At 36.1% G+C, this 17,839-nt stretch overlaps 2 protein-coding genes across 6 annotated transcripts; one reads left to right on the top strand and one right to left on the bottom strand.

Annotated features, from left to right (window-relative positions):
- Positions 1 to 1,308: 1,308 nt before the first annotated feature.
- wnd (Mitogen-activated protein kinase kinase kinase 13 wallenda) lies at positions 1,309 to 11,548 on the bottom strand. 5 transcript variants are annotated; one of them, XM_088029553.1, is made up of 10 exons: positions 11,391 to 11,548; positions 7,498 to 7,653; positions 4,694 to 4,926; positions 4,161 to 4,539; positions 3,724 to 4,111; positions 3,261 to 3,674; positions 2,859 to 3,210; positions 2,481 to 2,814; positions 2,055 to 2,087; positions 1,309 to 1,989 (listed from the first exon to the last, which is right to left on the bottom strand). In XM_088029553.1, exons 2-10 carry the CDS (start codon positions 7,647 to 7,649, stop codon positions 1,707 to 1,709), a joined length of 2,568 nt encoding a protein of 855 aa, XP_087885679.1. In that variant the 5' UTR covers positions 7,650 to 7,653; positions 11,391 to 11,548; the 3' UTR covers positions 1,309 to 1,706. The 5 variants fall into 5 exon arrangements, with proteins under 5 accessions (XP_087885679.1, XP_087885680.1, XP_087885678.1 ...); XM_088029554.1 differs by lacking the exon at positions 11,391 to 11,548 and adding an exon at positions 10,611 to 10,887 and having other exon boundaries at positions 2,055 to 2,084; XM_088029552.1 differs by lacking the exon at positions 11,391 to 11,548 and adding an exon at positions 10,611 to 10,887.
- Positions 11,549 to 13,210: 1,662 nt separating this feature from the next.
- smid (nuclear valosin-containing protein-like smid) lies at positions 13,211 to 17,325 on the top strand. Its single transcript, XM_088029952.1, has 11 exons — positions 13,211 to 13,709; positions 13,846 to 14,076; positions 14,124 to 14,633; positions 14,681 to 14,900; positions 14,949 to 15,231; positions 15,285 to 15,837; positions 15,885 to 16,052; positions 16,101 to 16,223; positions 16,271 to 16,477; positions 16,531 to 16,758; positions 16,807 to 17,325. Exons 1-11 carry the CDS (start codon positions 13,548 to 13,550, stop codon positions 16,885 to 16,887), a joined length of 2,766 nt encoding a protein of 921 aa, XP_087886078.1. The 5' UTR covers positions 13,211 to 13,547; the 3' UTR covers positions 16,888 to 17,325.
- The last annotated feature ends 514 nt before the right edge of the window (positions 17,326 to 17,839 follow it).

Consider the following 17,839-nt stretch of genomic DNA (forward strand, 5'->3'; position numbering starts at 1 on the left):
TGACAGACAATAGTGTAGTGTAATTAGTTTACTGACAGTTTGATTAATGAAAGAAGTGCTTTTATTGTTAAAGCTGTAAAAGTGAAACAACATCTTGTTATATGTAAATGTAACAAATATTTTCTTGTTACTTGGACCGAAGATCCTAAATTTTCATCTCGGAGTGACATTCTGTACGCTGAAATAAAAACACAAACTGGAGAAATTGTCGACACTTTTATTTACTTCAATCAACAATATACACTTAAAATTAAACAATTTATAAAAATTAAGACAAAGTCATCCCTTGCCTGGCGAAAATGTAAATTTTTGCACAATGAAAAAACTAAAAACTAAATCAAGCATATCACAATAACTTTTGATCTGTGAACGTTTTCAACTAAAATAAAAAGTCAATAGGAATGTTTTTATCACAACATGACAAAAAAAGTCAAATTAATAACTCGTGTAAGTAGAGAATAGCCAGAGCTCTTAAAATCGTGAATACTCTAAATATTTTGTTTTTTAACTACTTTTAACAAGGCTTTGGCGGGAATAATCTCGATGTACTGTAAAAATGTTACATCAACAACTTCAACAAAAACAAGAAATTACACAAGTTTAGCTATTAATTCTCGATAAATATCTCTGCTTTTATACTAAAACATCTCTACAAAATAGAGTTCGCTATACAAAAAATTCAGTAGTATCAAGACCAGTTCTGTTCAAAACCACAAACAGACTAAATATTGTACTTTGCGTAAGAAAATAGCCAACTTAAAAGTGTGACTATTTTCATTTTTTTTTCAGTATAATAACAGGTAGCGCTTAAAATGTTTCGTAAGCATGAAACTCGATTGTTATTGCCCTTATAGTACTTAATTAAATTTAGTACAATATTTTACTATCTGCTTTAACTCTATTTTCAAAGGCTTTAGTAGACGACTTTAATCTAGATCATTTCTAGTGGTTTAAACGTGAACATTTCATATGAAAGAAATATATAGATAGTGTCACCGCACCTGAGTCTCTTAATACTAAGAATACAAATACAGAAAATATTCTTATTTTTTCATGCTTCTTAGAAAGCTCGATTGCATTGTCTTCACAAAGAAACCTTAAAACTATTACACAATATAACGACGGACGACATGGAATGTTTTAAAATAAAATTGGTATCTAATAATTTCATTATTTATTAGAATTACTTAAAATATGCTAAAGTCTACATTTTAATTGTACAACTCGTTCGTCAACGAGCACTCATCTGAGCAAATAAATATAAATAAAAAAAAAGTTGTCACTATAATGAGTATTTTGGAATGTATTTCTAGTAAAGAGTGCAAAAAGTTAAAGTGCTGCAAGAGGAGACGACCCAACTCCGTTAAGTACTGTTCAATTTTATAATCGCTACAGTTCAGTCAATACTGTTGTGGAAATGTGAAATTTAGTGGGCAACCACACCAAAGAACCAAGAAGAAAGTTAGTAATGGTGCGTTAGTAGTCTCGAACTATTCATTCCATAACTCCATTATGGATGTAAGTCCATTCTGACGATTCACCCTCTAATAAAACTAGCGGCAGAATTTGTTGAGTGATCAACAAAATGTCTAAACACAACACAAGTAGTAAATAAAATTGCACAGTTCCAGAACATACAGATAAAAAAACACAGAGGATACCTAAACAATGTAAAAAAGATAAATACAGAAATCACAATGTACTTTTCAGACTACGCTCTCTGACTTGTTTAAACTGTAGGATACTTGTGTAATGATCGTTACGTTTTGATCTGATTCACTATCAGAAGAGTGTATTTTTTCATTGGGACGTTTGAGGGATTGGGCTGTCCCTTTCGTTCGATCCGGGTTCGATTCAAGCGTGGAGCTTTTACTGGACGGTGAGTATTCTGAGGTGTCACCTTCGTCTGACATTTGCTTTTGGTGGAAATTCAAGCTGGATTTGTTACGGCTTGAACGGCGACCGGGGTAGATGGGGCGCCTCGCCAAACTGGAATAAATAAAAAAATTATATTGCATCCCCAGGAGTTAATAGACAGAATGTTATCATCGTACCTCAACTTGGAGATCTCTTTTCCGAGCTTACTGCTAAACATTAAAGCTTGGTTAAAATGTGATCTTGATTTATCGACACAATAGTTATATTACTGTCAGTTTCGGAGTTTTGTTTCTAAAGTTAGTTCGAGATTCAAAACAACAATGAAAGCGTAATTTACGATAGAACAACCCCCAGTCTCTTTGATCAAATTGCCAACTATGCTGCAAGACGTCTGCAACTTTATTAAAGTATAACAGTTTGCCTCCGCATAATAAAACGACGATTTACACAAAATATTTTGCTTATGTCGGTACAAGCACGCAACTGTTGACATTAACGTGAAGCCAACTCCTTGTCATTTGCCAGATGTGATTATTTTTCAAGACAGTAATAAAATTATCCCATAGTTGCTTATAAATACGAGCAAGAACTATTTTAGTTACCTTCTTCGCCTCAAAGAATTATTGTAGACTTCCCCTTCTTCATCGGTAAAACTGTCGTTACAAGCGTCTTCTGTGCTGTCTTGACCATTGCAAGAATCCCGTTTTCGCAGGACGTCGCTGAGGTCAGTCGTGACGTTCCCATTTTCAGTCGCGATTTGTATATCCGGGAATATGTTGCCATTTTTTAAAGCTGAGACTTTTCTGCCGATAGTTTCCAAATGATCTTCATCGCTAGATTCTCTCCTCGTATTGTCGTTCCGGTTTAGAGTGTCCTCTTGATCGTAAAGGTCAGTTATCAGACCGGCGGAATGCACTCGATTGAACACTTGAATTTCTGTAAAACACTATTAGACATTTTTACAATTGACCGGTTATTACCTGTATCATCGCACTCGTTGACGTATCGTAGCTGAATCGAATTTCCGTTATACCCCTCGTCGTCAGACTCGTGCTTAACTTCCCGAAGAATGACCCTTTGTGGCAATTTCCGCGATGGCAAGTCATACGTGGGGCTAAGTTCAGTTTCGCTGAGATCCATTGAGTCGGTTTGAGTTTCGGCGTCAACAACACAGGAACTTCTACATGAGGACGATTTAGACGCGGAGTTTCGAGGAGAACCCGAGTTTGTTCGGTAGTGCCTTTTTCGGAACTTTGGATTACTTTGCGTGGCAGATTCCGCGTTGTTAGTAGCCACGTTGAGTTTGGCAAAAAGTGGCGCTTTCACCGGAGTCTGAAACCAATCATTACTTTTACGTTCTACGTTCCTGACGCCAAAAGTACCGTTTGGGGGCTGTCCGGGCTCGTTAAACTACACTCCGGACTTGTTGGTGTTGTGCTGTGATTACTGCGACGCCGCTCCATTTTTCGTACAAATGGGTAGATGAGGCGTCGCTTATTCTGGATTTCCCTTTTCCGGTTTCCTTGTCGGTTGTATTGATCCACTTGCTGTAGAACAGAGGAGAGTTCTAAATACAGTTGATTAACTTTTTCCAGTTTTCGATCGTACAGCTCTCTAATATCACGTATGTGCTTAATCTCGGTTTCTCGTTTTTTTATTAGCTGCTCTTCTTTCAGTTGAAATTCCATTCGGTGTTTTTGTAGCTGCGCTTTGAACTGCGTAATCTGGGATTTGATTTCTTCCTTCCAACTCTCTTGAGTTTCGAAGAACTGGGAGTCCTCGTACTTGCCGAGAATCTAAAAATAATATTGTAACAATTCGTTCTGTTGAAGAAGTTAAACAGACCTCTACGGATGCAATTTGGAGGTGATTCAAGATGAGCTTGAACGATGGTCGCTCCTTCGGGTTGAGCTTCCAGCACATCTCCATGATTAACCGAAAACCATCTGGGCAAGTCTTGGGGATTGGAGGTCGCAGTTTGCCACATCCGACCATGTACATGATGGCACTTTGTTCCATTCCGTCGTACGGCACTTCACATGTTAGCAACTCCCAGAGAACCACCCCGAAAGACCAAATGTCAACTTTTTCCGAACATTCTACTTCTTTAATAGCTTCCGGCGCCATCCACGCAACAGTCCCAGCAAAACTCATCTTCTCACTGACACCATTCCACGTCCTCGACGTACCAAAATCACTAATCTTAATGATTTCATTTTCCCCAATTAAAACACTGAAAGAACACAAAATTAGATGGGTCAAAACGCCCAGAAGCAACTTACTTAGGACTCTTTAAATCTCTGTGTATAATTTTTTGCGCGTGCAAATAATGCATTCCCGCGGTAATCTCTTTCGCCCACTTTACCACCCTGTTTGTTGTCACAACTTTTTTTTGATTTTTGAGTAGGTTGGAAAGAGGACCATATGGACAAAATTCCATGACAATGCAGAAACAAGGAGGTTGAGTACAGACACCCTTGAATTTCACAACATTCGGATGATTGAGTTTTCGGAGATTCCGACTGTCGGTTTCTTTAATGTCAAAGACTTTTTTCACAGCAACTTGTTGGTTGTTTAACATCCCTGAAAACACCATCCCTTGGCCACCACATCCCAGGTACGATAAGTCTGTTATTTGTTCGAAGGGAATTTCCCAGTCATCTATAACACAAATAATCAAAGTGATAACAAAACATAACAAAGGCGCTGATTAAAGTCCAGAACAAGTTATCGTGAAGTACCAAGAAAAAGCATAATATGAGATATTTACACCATTTGAACAGGTATAAATAGGTGTTATGTAATGTTGAATTACCTTGATGGCTACTTTTTATCTCATTTACGGCGCCTTTTCCAATTATTGATAACACTGGTCTCAGACAACCAAAAATGCCAGTGATCCATCCTTTATTGAGATCATACGCTGGTTGAGGAGTATCTGGTGAGCTGTCTTGAACTGCAGGTGGCATGGTACTCGCGACCATCGTTGGTTCGCTTACGCTTTTGTGAAGGCTGAAGTTGTTTAATTCGTTTTGGAGTCGAACAACACTGAAAAAAATCATCGTTTAGATGTTAAATTTGCAAGAACATTATTAATACAGTAAGATCAGATTTTCGTAAAGTGCACGTGTAGTCTTACATTTTTTTTACTGTGAAGAATGAATCACATCTTCATTTAAATTCATTACGCACAGGAAGATGTTTTACGGCTTGAGGAAAGAAAAGACAAGCGGTGGAGTGAAGATCGAAATGTAGACTGTCTGATAAATGTTCGAAGTGTCTTTGCTAAGTGGTAGGGAATTTTCCCGTAATGTAACATATCAAAGTCATGTCATTAATTGCTTGTATTACACTAGAGTAATCAATAATCATAAACATGACATGATATTTGTTATTATTAACAAGGAAATGTTGAATAGTAGGAGTACATAATAAATAAAAAGCAAGAGAAAATAGGTAGGTAGTTATAAACAAATCCAATTTAAGCCACATGATCATTATGACAATACATTTTATGAAATAGAGAAAATATCAAAAATTGATTAAAAATATAAAATATTTATACGCTCTCAAATATAGCTATTTCCCGGACTCGATTTAAGTCCCGAAAACGGGTCTTTCTCTAACTCAATCCCAAAAAGTTGCAATGACGATGACATGGTAGCTAAAATCAGCAACACACTATTTTCGATAAATAAATCAATAATGGATTTAGAGATTTGAGTGTTTTTGGGAGCTTTATTTAAAAATTTAGTAAGTTGTTGCGCACTCATCAGCTATTCCTAAACCAATCATTAGTCCAAAAAAACTGTATTTTAGGTACTTTTAGGTATAAAAATAGCTATATTAAGACTTTTGAACGCATTTTGATAATTTAATTTTTGTATTCTCGTAAATTTACTTTCTGTATTTCTAGCGGAACTACAACATGTTTTAAATTATAATATTATGTATTATGTAAAAGCAATTACTTTTAAAATGTGCAAAGATAAAAATAAATGACGCTTCAGATTTTCTTTATACAAATCCTTCTTAAACATTTGTTTGTTCATAAATATTGTGCAATTGAGCGCTCGAAATTTTCTGCAAATAATGTAGGTACTTGTTGTGTTTCGCTTCACTAATTTTTTTTATCACTGTGAGATAAAATTGTGTCAATATTTCGTCTAAATGTAGTCGGCTTGTTATAATATTACCAATTAAGCGACTTCAAGTGTAATAAAACCTTTCTTGCATTTGGATCGACACGAACGATAAAGGGATAATGCAACAACCTGAACTTCCCCTTCCTATGTACACAACACACTCATAGGTATAACATCTGAGGGCATTAAACCTGTAATATCCAGCACGTTGCGTGAAAGATGATGGTAAAACACCTGCTTTGAGTTTCTTGAAACTATGAAATATATAATTGATTGTATCAACCTTGCACATCGATATTTATTATATTACAATCACGATTTAACAATTAACATTTCTTTGGTTTTACATTTTTATATTGGAAGAAAGCACGGAACTGTCTAAAACCTTCAGTTGAAGGGAAGGTCGCTTTATTATAATAAAATGAAGTCTTCACGATAACACCGAAAAAGGAAGGTAAAATTTATTACAAATACATACATAATGATAGAAAGTAATTAGAGGTTTTGTTAACCGCCGTAATGGAAATTAAAACCAGTTTCAGCTACTTTAAGTCAAGGGGTGGTTTATCGTGATCTTTATCGAATTTTAGTCACACGTGGAAAGGTGGGAGTCCCCAAATTGAGGGAGACTAGAATTTAGAATGTCGCGAACTAATTTCAAGGTGTACAAATTTGAGAGAGATTCTTCGTCATCTTATGTAAGCTTTGCATACCAGTGCAGCATTACAATCAGGTGACACGTTTTTAGTCGGCGACATTTTTCACATTGTTTACGGAACCATAACGTCAAGACACAAAGAGGTTGTGAAGGTTATGCCAAAAATTTAGAATAAACTATTTCCAAAATTCCTAAAAAAAATGTATTCTGCAGTTATTTATCCTTTCTTTGTTATTTAATCTGTCTTTTTATTTAATTAACATTTTATGAGGTAGAAAAATGTTTGTTTTATATTTTCAATTGACTGAAATATAGGCTACATATTTTTCGCAAACCGACAAAGAATTGTAATACCTAGTGAAATTAAAAATTCTCTGACAGGTAAAATCTGTACACGACAAAAAAAAGTTTCGGCGGACATTGAGCTCTCCAAACAAAACGAATTTATTCGTACGATATTTAGATAAAAGATAACATTATCACGCTAATTACACCTCCCAAACAACCTACTCAAGTACCATGCTCCCAGTTTTCTCTTAGCAAACAAAGAAAGATATTTACCATTGCTGAAGCGTCACATCTCCCCATTTAATCGGAAGAGCACTATTTGCAAGAAGCTCAAAAACTTTGTTTTTCAATTGCGACACTGGATAATTCATTTTAGCGCATTTTCACGACGCAATCGATTTGTTAACTAGTTGTATCGCTCGTTAAAATAGATAAGAATTTGATTTTAGCGCAAGTCCGACATGACGAAGACTTTGGACTTGGTAGCCAACACAAAGCGCTATTTTCAAAACGGAAAATGGAAGTTACCTGGTGATGTTGTGGCACTCATCTTTGCTCCTTAAGGATATCACACGTGACATTACATCGACATCGATGACAGAGGGTTGGTCGTGTATGGTTGCCGAATAAGGGGGAGGGACGGCGTCCTTCTCCAGGGTGCCAACAGGGGTATGCATCATTTATCTGGAAAATGACTTGTTTATTTTATGGAAATGTTTTGAATACCTGAATGAATAAATGATGATAAAAATAATTGTTGCGTTTATCTAAAACATGTTAAAAGGTGACCGTGAAAAATATCGCCTAGACTGCTGGTGATTTTAAAAATTAAAAATAAAATTAGTGTTTAGTTTTTCTGTGTGTTCAGAGAAAAAAATTGTCGAAAAGACGAAAAAACATGCTCACCAGAAAAATTACAGTTTTTTCTAAATATAGCGCGGCATATTTCACTTAGACAGTCAAAAAAACATTTATTATTTGCAAGCAACTAGAGCAATAAATTTAATGTTATCTACTCGATTGCATGTGAATTTAATAAACAACAAACAAAACGTTTTTTTGACTATTTTCAATAAAGCATGTTCCCGCTTCCCGCCATTTTGTAAACAGAATAATTCAGCTTCTAATTTTAGTTTCGATAAGAACGGGAAGAGAAGGCAATTTACGTATTAAAAATATCGTCGCATGTGTCTAGTGTCAGAGGGTGGACGGCGAAGGGTGCAGTATGTTAATGTAAAGGGCAAGCTGCATTCATTTACGAATTTTATGATTCGATCGATGATTGTGTAGACGGTGAATAGGAAGTTGGGGGATGATATAGTCTAGGGGTGTCCGAATGGCACGTCTAGTAAGAAACACTACTGTAAGTAAGCACACAATTTTTATCAATAGGACGTTTACACGGTGGGCGAAACATCTCTTAAAACCATATCGGAATTAGAATTTACAGGCTTAATCCTCTCTAGCTAGGCTTTGACGTTGAATGTCGTCACACTGGAGATTACAATAATTAAAAAAAATATATCTTTATTTTTCAGGAAACATTTGATCACTTTAATTAAGATATGACTAGATTAAGTAAAACTTTTATTTGCAAACCTCACTGTCGCATTATTAATTAATTAATTAATCTTAAAATATCGAAATATAGTTGACTTGATGTAGTTTCGATGTTTCAAAAGACTATCTTAATTCACACAGATATTTATTTAATGTTTATTATTGCAGCCACTGATATTAAGGTGTTTAAAAAATGTTTAGTTAAGTTTACGCAGATAAGTTATCATATCAGGTTTTACTGTAGCCCTGTTGTGAAACATTTTTGTTTCGAGCTGCTATTTTTATTCCATTATCAAAAATCATATAAAGAGGAAAACATTTCTATAATCCCTACATAATATGCATAGTCCTTGGTTTGTGTTAACTGAACTTGAAAATATTTCATGCAAATGGAGGGAATATTGCGTTCGTTCTGTTATGTAGCTCTAAAAACTCATTTGCTAGAAACGAGTAATTTCAGACATTCGCACACGTCGAGATATTAAAGAATTGTTGAAAGATTTATGTATGTATTAACATTAATCGTATAATTATTGTGTAGTAATAGAAAGTGACCAATATTGGTACAGGATACAAGGCTAAATAAATAGGTTTATCAACTTTCTGCTTTATGTGCGTTTTTAAACAAATAGAATAAAATCGTTGAAATTTTTCAGATTTTTATTTATATTTGAAAATAGAAAGTACAAGATGATTTATCGAATCATAGCATGTACCGATTCTATTTATCTTTAATAATAATAATTGGCATTTCCGTCAGGCTAGTGTAAACACGTTGTTTGGTTTATGAATTCTTTTTTATAGGAGCTCGCGTAAAACAAAATGGCGAGGCTTCTGTTGTTTTTATCGTTCTTACACCTTTTAAATTTTGAATATTGTGTAGAATTAATTACGTTTAGAAAATGATTGCAGATCTTTTTCAAAAAACCTAAATTGTAGCGAACAAAACAAGTAACTTCTAAATTGGATTGTGCATGTAAAGAACTTTTACATTAATAATTATCCTTCTTTGTTATTGAAATTTAGATGGAATATTTAAACATAATGACGCCCACAGCACCAAATCAATACTCTTAAAGTTCAAAGGTTTCCGGCAAAATTGGCAGAAGAGATTTTGAGATTATTTCCTCCAAAAAAGCAAAAAGTTTCATTTTTAAATAGAGGACTTTCCCACGTCTAACAAATTGGAAGCCTGACCTCTTATGATTTATTGTTACACTTTTTTCTACTTCCCATTCGTCGAGTAATACAGGAAGCCTAAACAATGACCAGAAATATGATACAGTAAAACCACAAAAAATAATTGTGTTCGTTTAACAGGCCAAAGGAGAAGAGTTAAATCATTATTCTTGATTTTGAGAATACTTTTAGATTTAAACCTGTACGTTATAGGAAAATGACTACAATATCACACCACTTTTAGGAAATTGATTTATACATAGATAGTTCAGAGATACACGTTCGATAATTTTTTTCTTATCGCCATAAATTCTTGGCTTTTCACAGGATGAGCAATTTATTAAATCATCCACATAATTGGTCGTTTTTAATTTTGTCAGTCATAATGTTGACATTCCGACAAATTAATAATTGTGGACACAAATTTTTGCGATACTTAATAATCATTTCTTGTTTATTACATCAAAATGTAGACCTTAGAGGAAATGATCAACTCCTATATTCTTGGCATTAACAATCAATAATGAGAATTGAAATCTTATCAGTCATTAAAATAACGCGTTAGGAATAAAAAAATAATTGCAACTAGTTTAGAAATAAATTTCGCAACAGCAATCTAGGTTAAGCTTTATCCAACAAAGCGGCCAATATTCCCAAATTATCGGGATAAAATCAACCAAGATAATGAAATGATGGTCTGACATTGACACAGTACTCTGAAAATGCGGTTTATTTAGCGATAAAAGAAAAAGGTCGACCGCATGTCGTAAATCTCTCTTAAATGTAAAATAACGCTAACTACCGAAGCAACTCTTTCATCGCCTCTGGAGCAGATCAAAGAAGCGGAAAAAACAATGTGACAACAATTTTGACAATCAATAACAACACGCGCAAACACTCACCTAGTGGGAGTATTAAACAGGTAAAAAAAATCACATATTATCACGAAAACCCCACAAAAATCGTTTGTTTATTTGCGAAAAAGGTTCACGACACCACACAAACCATAGAACTACACTGCCACTGACCATCGGACCACGAATGAAAGCATGTTCGACCAGTATATTCGTAAAGCGAGCAGGTACAAATCGTCAATATGGCCACCCACACAACACAAAAGAAATTCGCGAAGGGTGTTAAAACACGTCTGTTTTAAAACAGCCCTTAGATTCTGCATGTAGCACCATTGCGAAAATATAGAATACTACAAAATCCCGTTATCTTGACGGTGTTTGATTCTCTTGATAAAAATCCCCTCCACTTATATAGAGTGAAGGGGAAATTGAGCGAAACAGGATAATAGCCACCTCAGGTGCGAGAAAGATAGAAGGATGCTTGGCTGGTTCGGTAACGAGTTTATCCACGTCATACCAGATAACCCAGGTAGAGTTTCGACCATGGGGTTTTGGTTTGGCGCCTAATGGTATATTATTGTCTGCTTTCTACTGGAATTGGACGGTGTTTCTTCGGGCAGGGGCCAGGCAAGGTTCACGAGGAGCAGGTAGAAACACACAGGTGTATAGGAAACGAATTAGAAACCGACAAAGACGCAAGAAACCCCATTATTTCGGTCATGTTTGATGCGCCACGCTACAAAAATAAAGGAAAATCGATAGGGGATTTCTTGGAAAAACATCCCCGGAAGAAAATACGCAGGCGGAGGGAGAAATTGCACCACTTACCCAAATATGGAATTGCTGCTCCCAGGATATATGATTATGTGAACATTATCTAACACTTGAAAAGCAATTAGAACTCGGACAAATTGTTATAGTAAAGGATTTACGCGCCATTTATGATCGGCGAAATAAAATGTCCGGAGAGTTCGGAGACAATTGATTTTTCCAGGGGCGTTCGTTGCCACCCTTCTCTGACGCAACTTTTCTGACGTAACAAATTGGAGTTTGCAAACTTCTTGGAATTCGAAGAGGGGCAAGATTGCCACGGAAACGCCAATAAAAAAGCTAAAGAAAAGAAGGAGTTAGCGAGTTAATGTTTACTGTTGTATAATCCATTCATCAGATATAATGATTAAACATGAAATAGTTGCTGAGACTTGGCAATAGAGGCGGGGAAATCAATATTATTTACGATTCTTGACGGGGTTCGGAAAATGTTTCTAGGAACCATTTGGAAAGTTAATCTGAGTTCTAGACAACCACTTTTTATCCTACACAAAGAATCCATATCCATCCATAATTCTTTAAGACATCAAAATTAAACAAAAAGCTCATTTTTTTTTCTCCAAGGACTTTAATTAAAAAGCGTCCACTTGGTGTTCCGTAAAATATCTTGTTTATGAAATGAAAACCCTAACAAACACAAGTAAACTACACCGTTAACAACCTTTTTATCTTCGTGTAGGTGGGTGGTAAGATGAAGCTATTGCACCGTCTCTGTCGTGAAATTATCGCCGACCATTGATGATAAACTAGTCAGGTTTGTAATAAATCTTTTCGGGTTTCTAAACAAACTGGGCAAGCTTTCAATAGTTTGCATACAGGTCGAATTTACAACAAAAGAAAAGGTCCAAAGCCTACACTAGGTGAAATAGAATGACTCATCCCCGCACTTGTGTGCTTTGCAGGTTTTCAAATAAAACATCAAAAATAAATCGAACAGGCAATGTTTTATTTTTACGTGAAATGTTCATAAAAGTTATTTATCGCTGCCGTTTGAGTTGCTGGACTCTTTAGATGAAACAATGCAATATAAGTTGAAGTTGAATTTAATTAGAAGCGGTGTAGACGGTCGTGAGAGATGAAAACTCGTGCTTTCCAGGCAGAGAAATGGAAAATGCAGAAGGCGGTACTAAATTAAAAATTCAATTTAACACAATTATCTAAGAAATAATAAGTGATAACAGTAGTTTACCAAGTCGGTGACGTAAAGAAAGATTTAGATATCACCGTGTGCAATTAATGGATTTGTATTTATAAGCAGATTTACAATACCTAATTGACGGTCATTGTAGTTCATTAAATTACATAATTGTTATAACAAAAAAAAATTTGTTTATTGTAAAATCATAATAATAGATATGGACATGCTACGACCAGAAAAGTTGGGATAAATAGAAACAGCTTGCGCTGACAACTAAAAAAAATTAGCTTCTGGACTTTTGGACTAATCTGTTTACAGTCTTTATGGTGAATTATACGTGAAGAATGGGTAAGAAGTCATAAAAGCTTTGAAAAAGACCGCTGCAAAACAGTTCGGGACATTTTTTCCTGAAGTGTCATAAATTGTCACTAATTCTTCTAGAAGCCAATTGTGGAATTCTCTTTAATTTGATTTGTAGATGCAATTCATGATTCTTTTAACTGATAAGAATTTTGTTAATAAAACATAAGACAACTTGCGGTGGAAGTACTAGTTAAATAAATTGAAACAACATTTATTCCACCAAAAATTGATGAAATTCTCCACTTTATATCAATTTTCCCGCCATATTTAAAGTATGTCAAACTTCTATTTCCCGCCATCCTTCAGCGCCACTTGCGCTCACCGCTTCAACTAAAAAAATAACAAGACCAAAGCAATGATTATTTTACTGTTTACAGGAATTGCTGTGGTACAAATTTATGGTGCGTAGCGTGGTGTGGCGCGTGCTTTTATAGAATTCTTGAAATATTAATAAATATCGCCCTATTTCTTCCGACAATAATAAAGTGATGATAAAAGCACAAAGTAGTCCGTCTAGTACGCGTTAATTTTACATCAATAACTTATTTCTTGTGTTTGAGATACATACAGCATTATTTCTAGTAATCAAAAGAGTATCTATGGCTCTTGTGTGTTCCATAATCTAGTTATGGAATGAATAATTTCTGTATATAATGGGAAAAATAAACAATAAAAGTGGAGTGGAAATAATCCCCTTGAATGAGGTAAACTACAGGAATAATCGTAATACAACAGTTGCTAATTCGAGTGAACACACGAAGATGGACAGATTACCATACATGTCTGACCCAACGATAGTACCAAGGGTACAAAAGGTAAAAACCCATCTTTAATCCCATGCAAGTTCCACAAATACGGCCCTGAATGTCTTAAAAATGTCACCATTGACACATGCCAAATTTTGGGGTTATGGAAGTGTCAAATTGTTAAAAAACCCGATATTTTTTGTAGTATTTGGAGTCCAACGTCGATAAAACTTTCGTGGACATAAATGTGATGGCAGATGATCTTCAGCGGACGTATCGGGAGTACACGAGACTGAAACGCAACGCTTTCAGAGCCTCTGTCAAAAAAGCCTATTCAATTGTTTTACAGAGCTATGGGCTTGAAGACCAAGACAACTCTTCTAGTGAAGATGAAGACGACAGTGTGGACAGTGCTCCTGAAGAAGCCACTACTTTCGTAAATTCTTAATCTTACTCTAAACCTTCAGTCACTGTAATTTTTAGAATAACTCCTTAAACAATCAGTTGGCGAATTTGTATCGTCCTCAAATGCCTAAACAAATTGACGAAAACGAGCTGATCGATATAAGCAGTGATGATTCTGAGACCACAGTACAACCTTATAATAATGAGAAATCAAATGGTGCATCCACATCACAAAATAAAGAATCTCAGCCAGTGACAAACTATCAAAATAGTGTACCTCCTAAAAAATCGACAGATGCGAAGAATTACCAATATATGAGCAGGAAACGAAAAAGTGACGCGGCAGGGCTCACCCCCTTTCAAAGCACTCCTAAAAAGAAGAAGTCTTTAGCAACTTTACAGGAGCCATCAGTGTCTTTTAAAGATATTGGAGGAATGGATAAGATTTTGGAAGATGTTTGCAAATTGTTGATGCATGTGCGGCATCCAGAAGTTTATAGGCAAATTGGAATTTCACCTCCAAGGGGATTTCTTTTACATGGTCCTCCAGGGTGTGGAAAAACATTACTTGCGAACGCCATCGCTGGGGTTAGTTAATTTCTTTATTTTAAACAATTATAACGATCTGATTGTAGGAGATCGGCGTTCCTCTGTTGAAAGTGGCGGCTCCAGAACTCGTTGCTGGAGTTTCCGGTGAAAGTGAAGAGCGAATAAGGGAGTTGTTTGAACGAGCGGTTTTCTCAACACCTTGTATATTGTTTATTGATGAAATTGATGCCATTACGCCAAATCGACAAAACGTGCAAAAGGAAATGGAGAGACGGATTGTTGCTCAATTGCTCAGTTGCCTTGATGGTACGTTTAAGTTTTACAAATTTTAATGATCTAATTTTTTTTATGCAGATTTAAGTCAGAATGAATGTGGGGACAGGGTTCTTGTTATTGGTGCTACTAATCGGCCGGACGCTATCGATCCAGCTCTAAGAAGAGCGGGCCGATTTGATCGGGAAATTTGCCTTGGAATCCCCGACGTCCAGGCCAGAATTCAAATTTTGAAAGTAATGACATCAAAACTAAAACTTAGCGAAGAGTTTGATTACGAAACTTTAGCCAAGTTCACCCCTGGTTATGTGGGGGCGGATTTGATGTCGTTAACGAGAGAAGCGGCAATGTCTGCCGTTAACAGGTTTGTAAATTATTCTGAAATAGATGGGGTTGTTCATGTTTTTACTCTCACAGAATGTTGCATAAACTTAAAGAACAACATAAATTGGCCCAAATCCACACCGCCCAGAAAGTTCTTGAAGAGAACCAAAAGCAGGAAGCCGCCAAAGAGCAGTCAAATGACTCCAATAAGAGCGATCCGGAGATCATTGTCGACGATGACCTTTCTAAAGACGAAGTCACGATAGTTCCCCAGAAAGAGCCTCCAATTGTGGTGATTGACGAAGAAGTTAAACATCCCGCGGAGGCTACCACTACTTCAGAAGGTGCAGTCAATGGTCATTTACCAAAAACCGAGCCTGAACCCATCGAGGAACCAATGCCTGTAGACGTGGTGAAACACCAAAACAGTACTTTGAAAGATTTATTGGAGTGGTTGCACGACAAGTCGACTTTAACCAGTGACGAGTTGTCTTCGTTGTGTATTACAATGGAAGACTTCAAAGAAGCTTTAAAATGTGTTCAGCCTTCAGCTAAAAGAGAAGGTTTTGCTACCGTTCCTGATGTTAGCTGGGATGATGTTGGGTCGCTGAGTTCAGTCAGGGAGGAGCTGCAAATGGCGATTTTGGTATTTCTTTTTTAGAAACGAAACTCCAAGCTAACAGTTTGTTTCAGGCACCTATAAGACACATCGAGCATTTCAAAGAATTAGGTCTAAATACACCAACCGGTATTCTCTTATGTGGTCCACCAGGTTGTGGAAAAACTCTCATAGCCAAAGCCCTGGCCAACGAGGCTGGTATTAATTTCATTTCAGTGAAAGGACCCGAGCTTCTTAACATGGTAAAACTGTCGAGTTTAACGTTCCACTTATGTTAACAAATCTTTCAGTACGTAGGCGAGAGCGAAAGGGCAGTTCGGGTGTGTTTTGAGAGAGCTCGAAATTCCTCTCCTTGTGTAATTTTCTTCGATGAATTGGACGCGATTTGTCCGAAAAGATCGGATTCTCGCGAGGTAAGTGCTTGCTTCTTTTGAATCTGTCCACAAGTGGTGTTTTTTAGGGTGGAGCTACGATGCGTGTGGTAAATCAAATGTTGACAGAAATGGACGGCGTGCAAGAAAGACAAGGGGTGTACCTTCTGGCTGCTAGTAATAGACCGGATATTATTGACCCTGCTGTATTACGGCCTGGTCGCTTTGATAAGATTTTGTTCGTGGGATTACCAACTGCCAGTGATCGGGTGGAGATCCTGAGGGCCATTACTAAAGTAACTATTTTACTAGACGATTTTTCATTGTTATTTTTGTGGTATTTTTTTAGAATGGTACAAGACCGCGCTTGGCTGCCGATGTCGAACTGGAAGCCATCGGAACTTCTGATCAATGTCAGGGATACACAGGAGCAGATTTGGCAGCCCTTGTTAAAGAAGCCGGGATAGTGGCTTTGAAGGAGTTTATGTTGTCTGGGGACACTCAGAAGCCTCTCATGGTTAACACTGAACACTTTCAGAGAGCTATTTCGAAAATTCGACCATCCGTGCCTGAGAAGGTTGTCTATTATCTGTGTTATTGATTTGTCACTAATGACTTGTTTCAGGATCAAAAACATTACGAAAAGTTACGGAAGATGTACGCCGCCGTACCCGAGAGCGATGTAGAGGAAATGGAATATTCATAATTGCAGTATTTTGTCATCTACACGTACTGAATTTTTAACTTTAGTACTAAGTATAAAGTTTTAAAATCCCCCTCAGCGTAATTCCCTGAACGAAGTTGTCTTTTACGGGAAGCGACCAACCGGGCACCTATTTATCGTTTTAAGCAAACTGTTCTATTGTAACTGGAAATATAAAGGAAATTTATTTAAGGTTGCTTCTTCACTTTTTATTCTAGTGCATATTTTTAGTGAAATTTTAGAATGTACCAATATATTTTTGATGTGATAAGATTTCATCTTGCACACAAATGATATTTTTATATGTTGATGTAAACTTACGATTGTGTTTTTTTGGTATGTTGTAGTCTAAGGGTGTCACTAGGATTTTATGCAAATAGATGTAAAAATTTATAAGGAAAAGATTGCAGTTATTTAAGATTGAGTAAAACGTAATTCTTACTTCTGAAGTTTTTGTAATAATCCGTTCCTTTCATAAGTTTCCTGAATCTTTCTCTTTTTGTTTCATTTTTTTGTATCGGTTGTCTCTTCTTGTATAAGTCTGATTATGGAAGTCATAGATGGGTGTCACATAGTTCACTCATATAGAAAATGTTTTTTTTCGTCCCGAACAGAAACTAACTTATATCCCCTTGATGCTTACTTTTCTGACATGTCACCAATTTTCTCGGGTAAAACCGACTCGCTGAAAACTACGGTTCCAGTGTTCTTAACAAGATGAAAAATACATGAAATAAAGTTGAAGTTTTTGAATCTCAAATATAATACATATGCAACTTCTATTAATTCCTCAGTAGTTTTACGAGTACAATATTAGAGTTTGGTTTTACTTCGAAGTTGTTTCGATAACATAAAATCTACTTTTTATCGAATATAACCACAACACGAGTGTTCTTGTCAACTGACCGCAACTTTCAACAAGTTTAACCAGCTGGCGAGTTTTTTATTTAGAAAC

This window comes from Gnatocerus cornutus, chromosome 2 (assembly GCF_029298725.1).
Source record: "Gnatocerus cornutus isolate USDA-ARS CGAHR chromosome 2, icGnaCorn1.1, whole genome shotgun sequence".
Classification (NCBI taxonomy): domain Eukaryota; kingdom Metazoa; phylum Arthropoda; class Insecta; order Coleoptera; family Tenebrionidae; genus Gnatocerus; species Gnatocerus cornutus.

Coding starts and splice junctions, on each gene's coding strand:
- smid (XM_088029952.1), top strand. CDS start 13,548: ATGGGAAAAATAAACAATAAAAGTGGAGTGGAAATAATCCCCTTGAAT. Junction 14,901..14,948: donor ATTGCTCAGTTGCCTTGATG/GTACGTTTAAGT, acceptor TTTTTTATGCAG/ATTTAAGTCAGAATGAATGT. Junction 16,478..16,530: donor TCCTGAGGGCCATTACTAAA/GTAACTATTTTA, acceptor GTATTTTTTTAG/AATGGTACAAGACCGCGCTT.
- wnd (XM_088029553.1), bottom strand. CDS start 7,649: ATGATGCATACCCCTGTTGGCACCCTGGAGAAGGACGCCGTCCCTCCC. Junction 2,088..2,480: donor AATTCTTTGAGGCGAAGAAG/GTAACTAAAATA, acceptor TTTAATGTTTAG/CAGTAAGCTCGGAAAAGAGA. Junction 1,990..2,054: donor AAAGAGATCTCCAAGTTGAG/GTACGATGATAA, acceptor TATTTATTCCAG/TTTGGCGAGGCGCCCCATCT.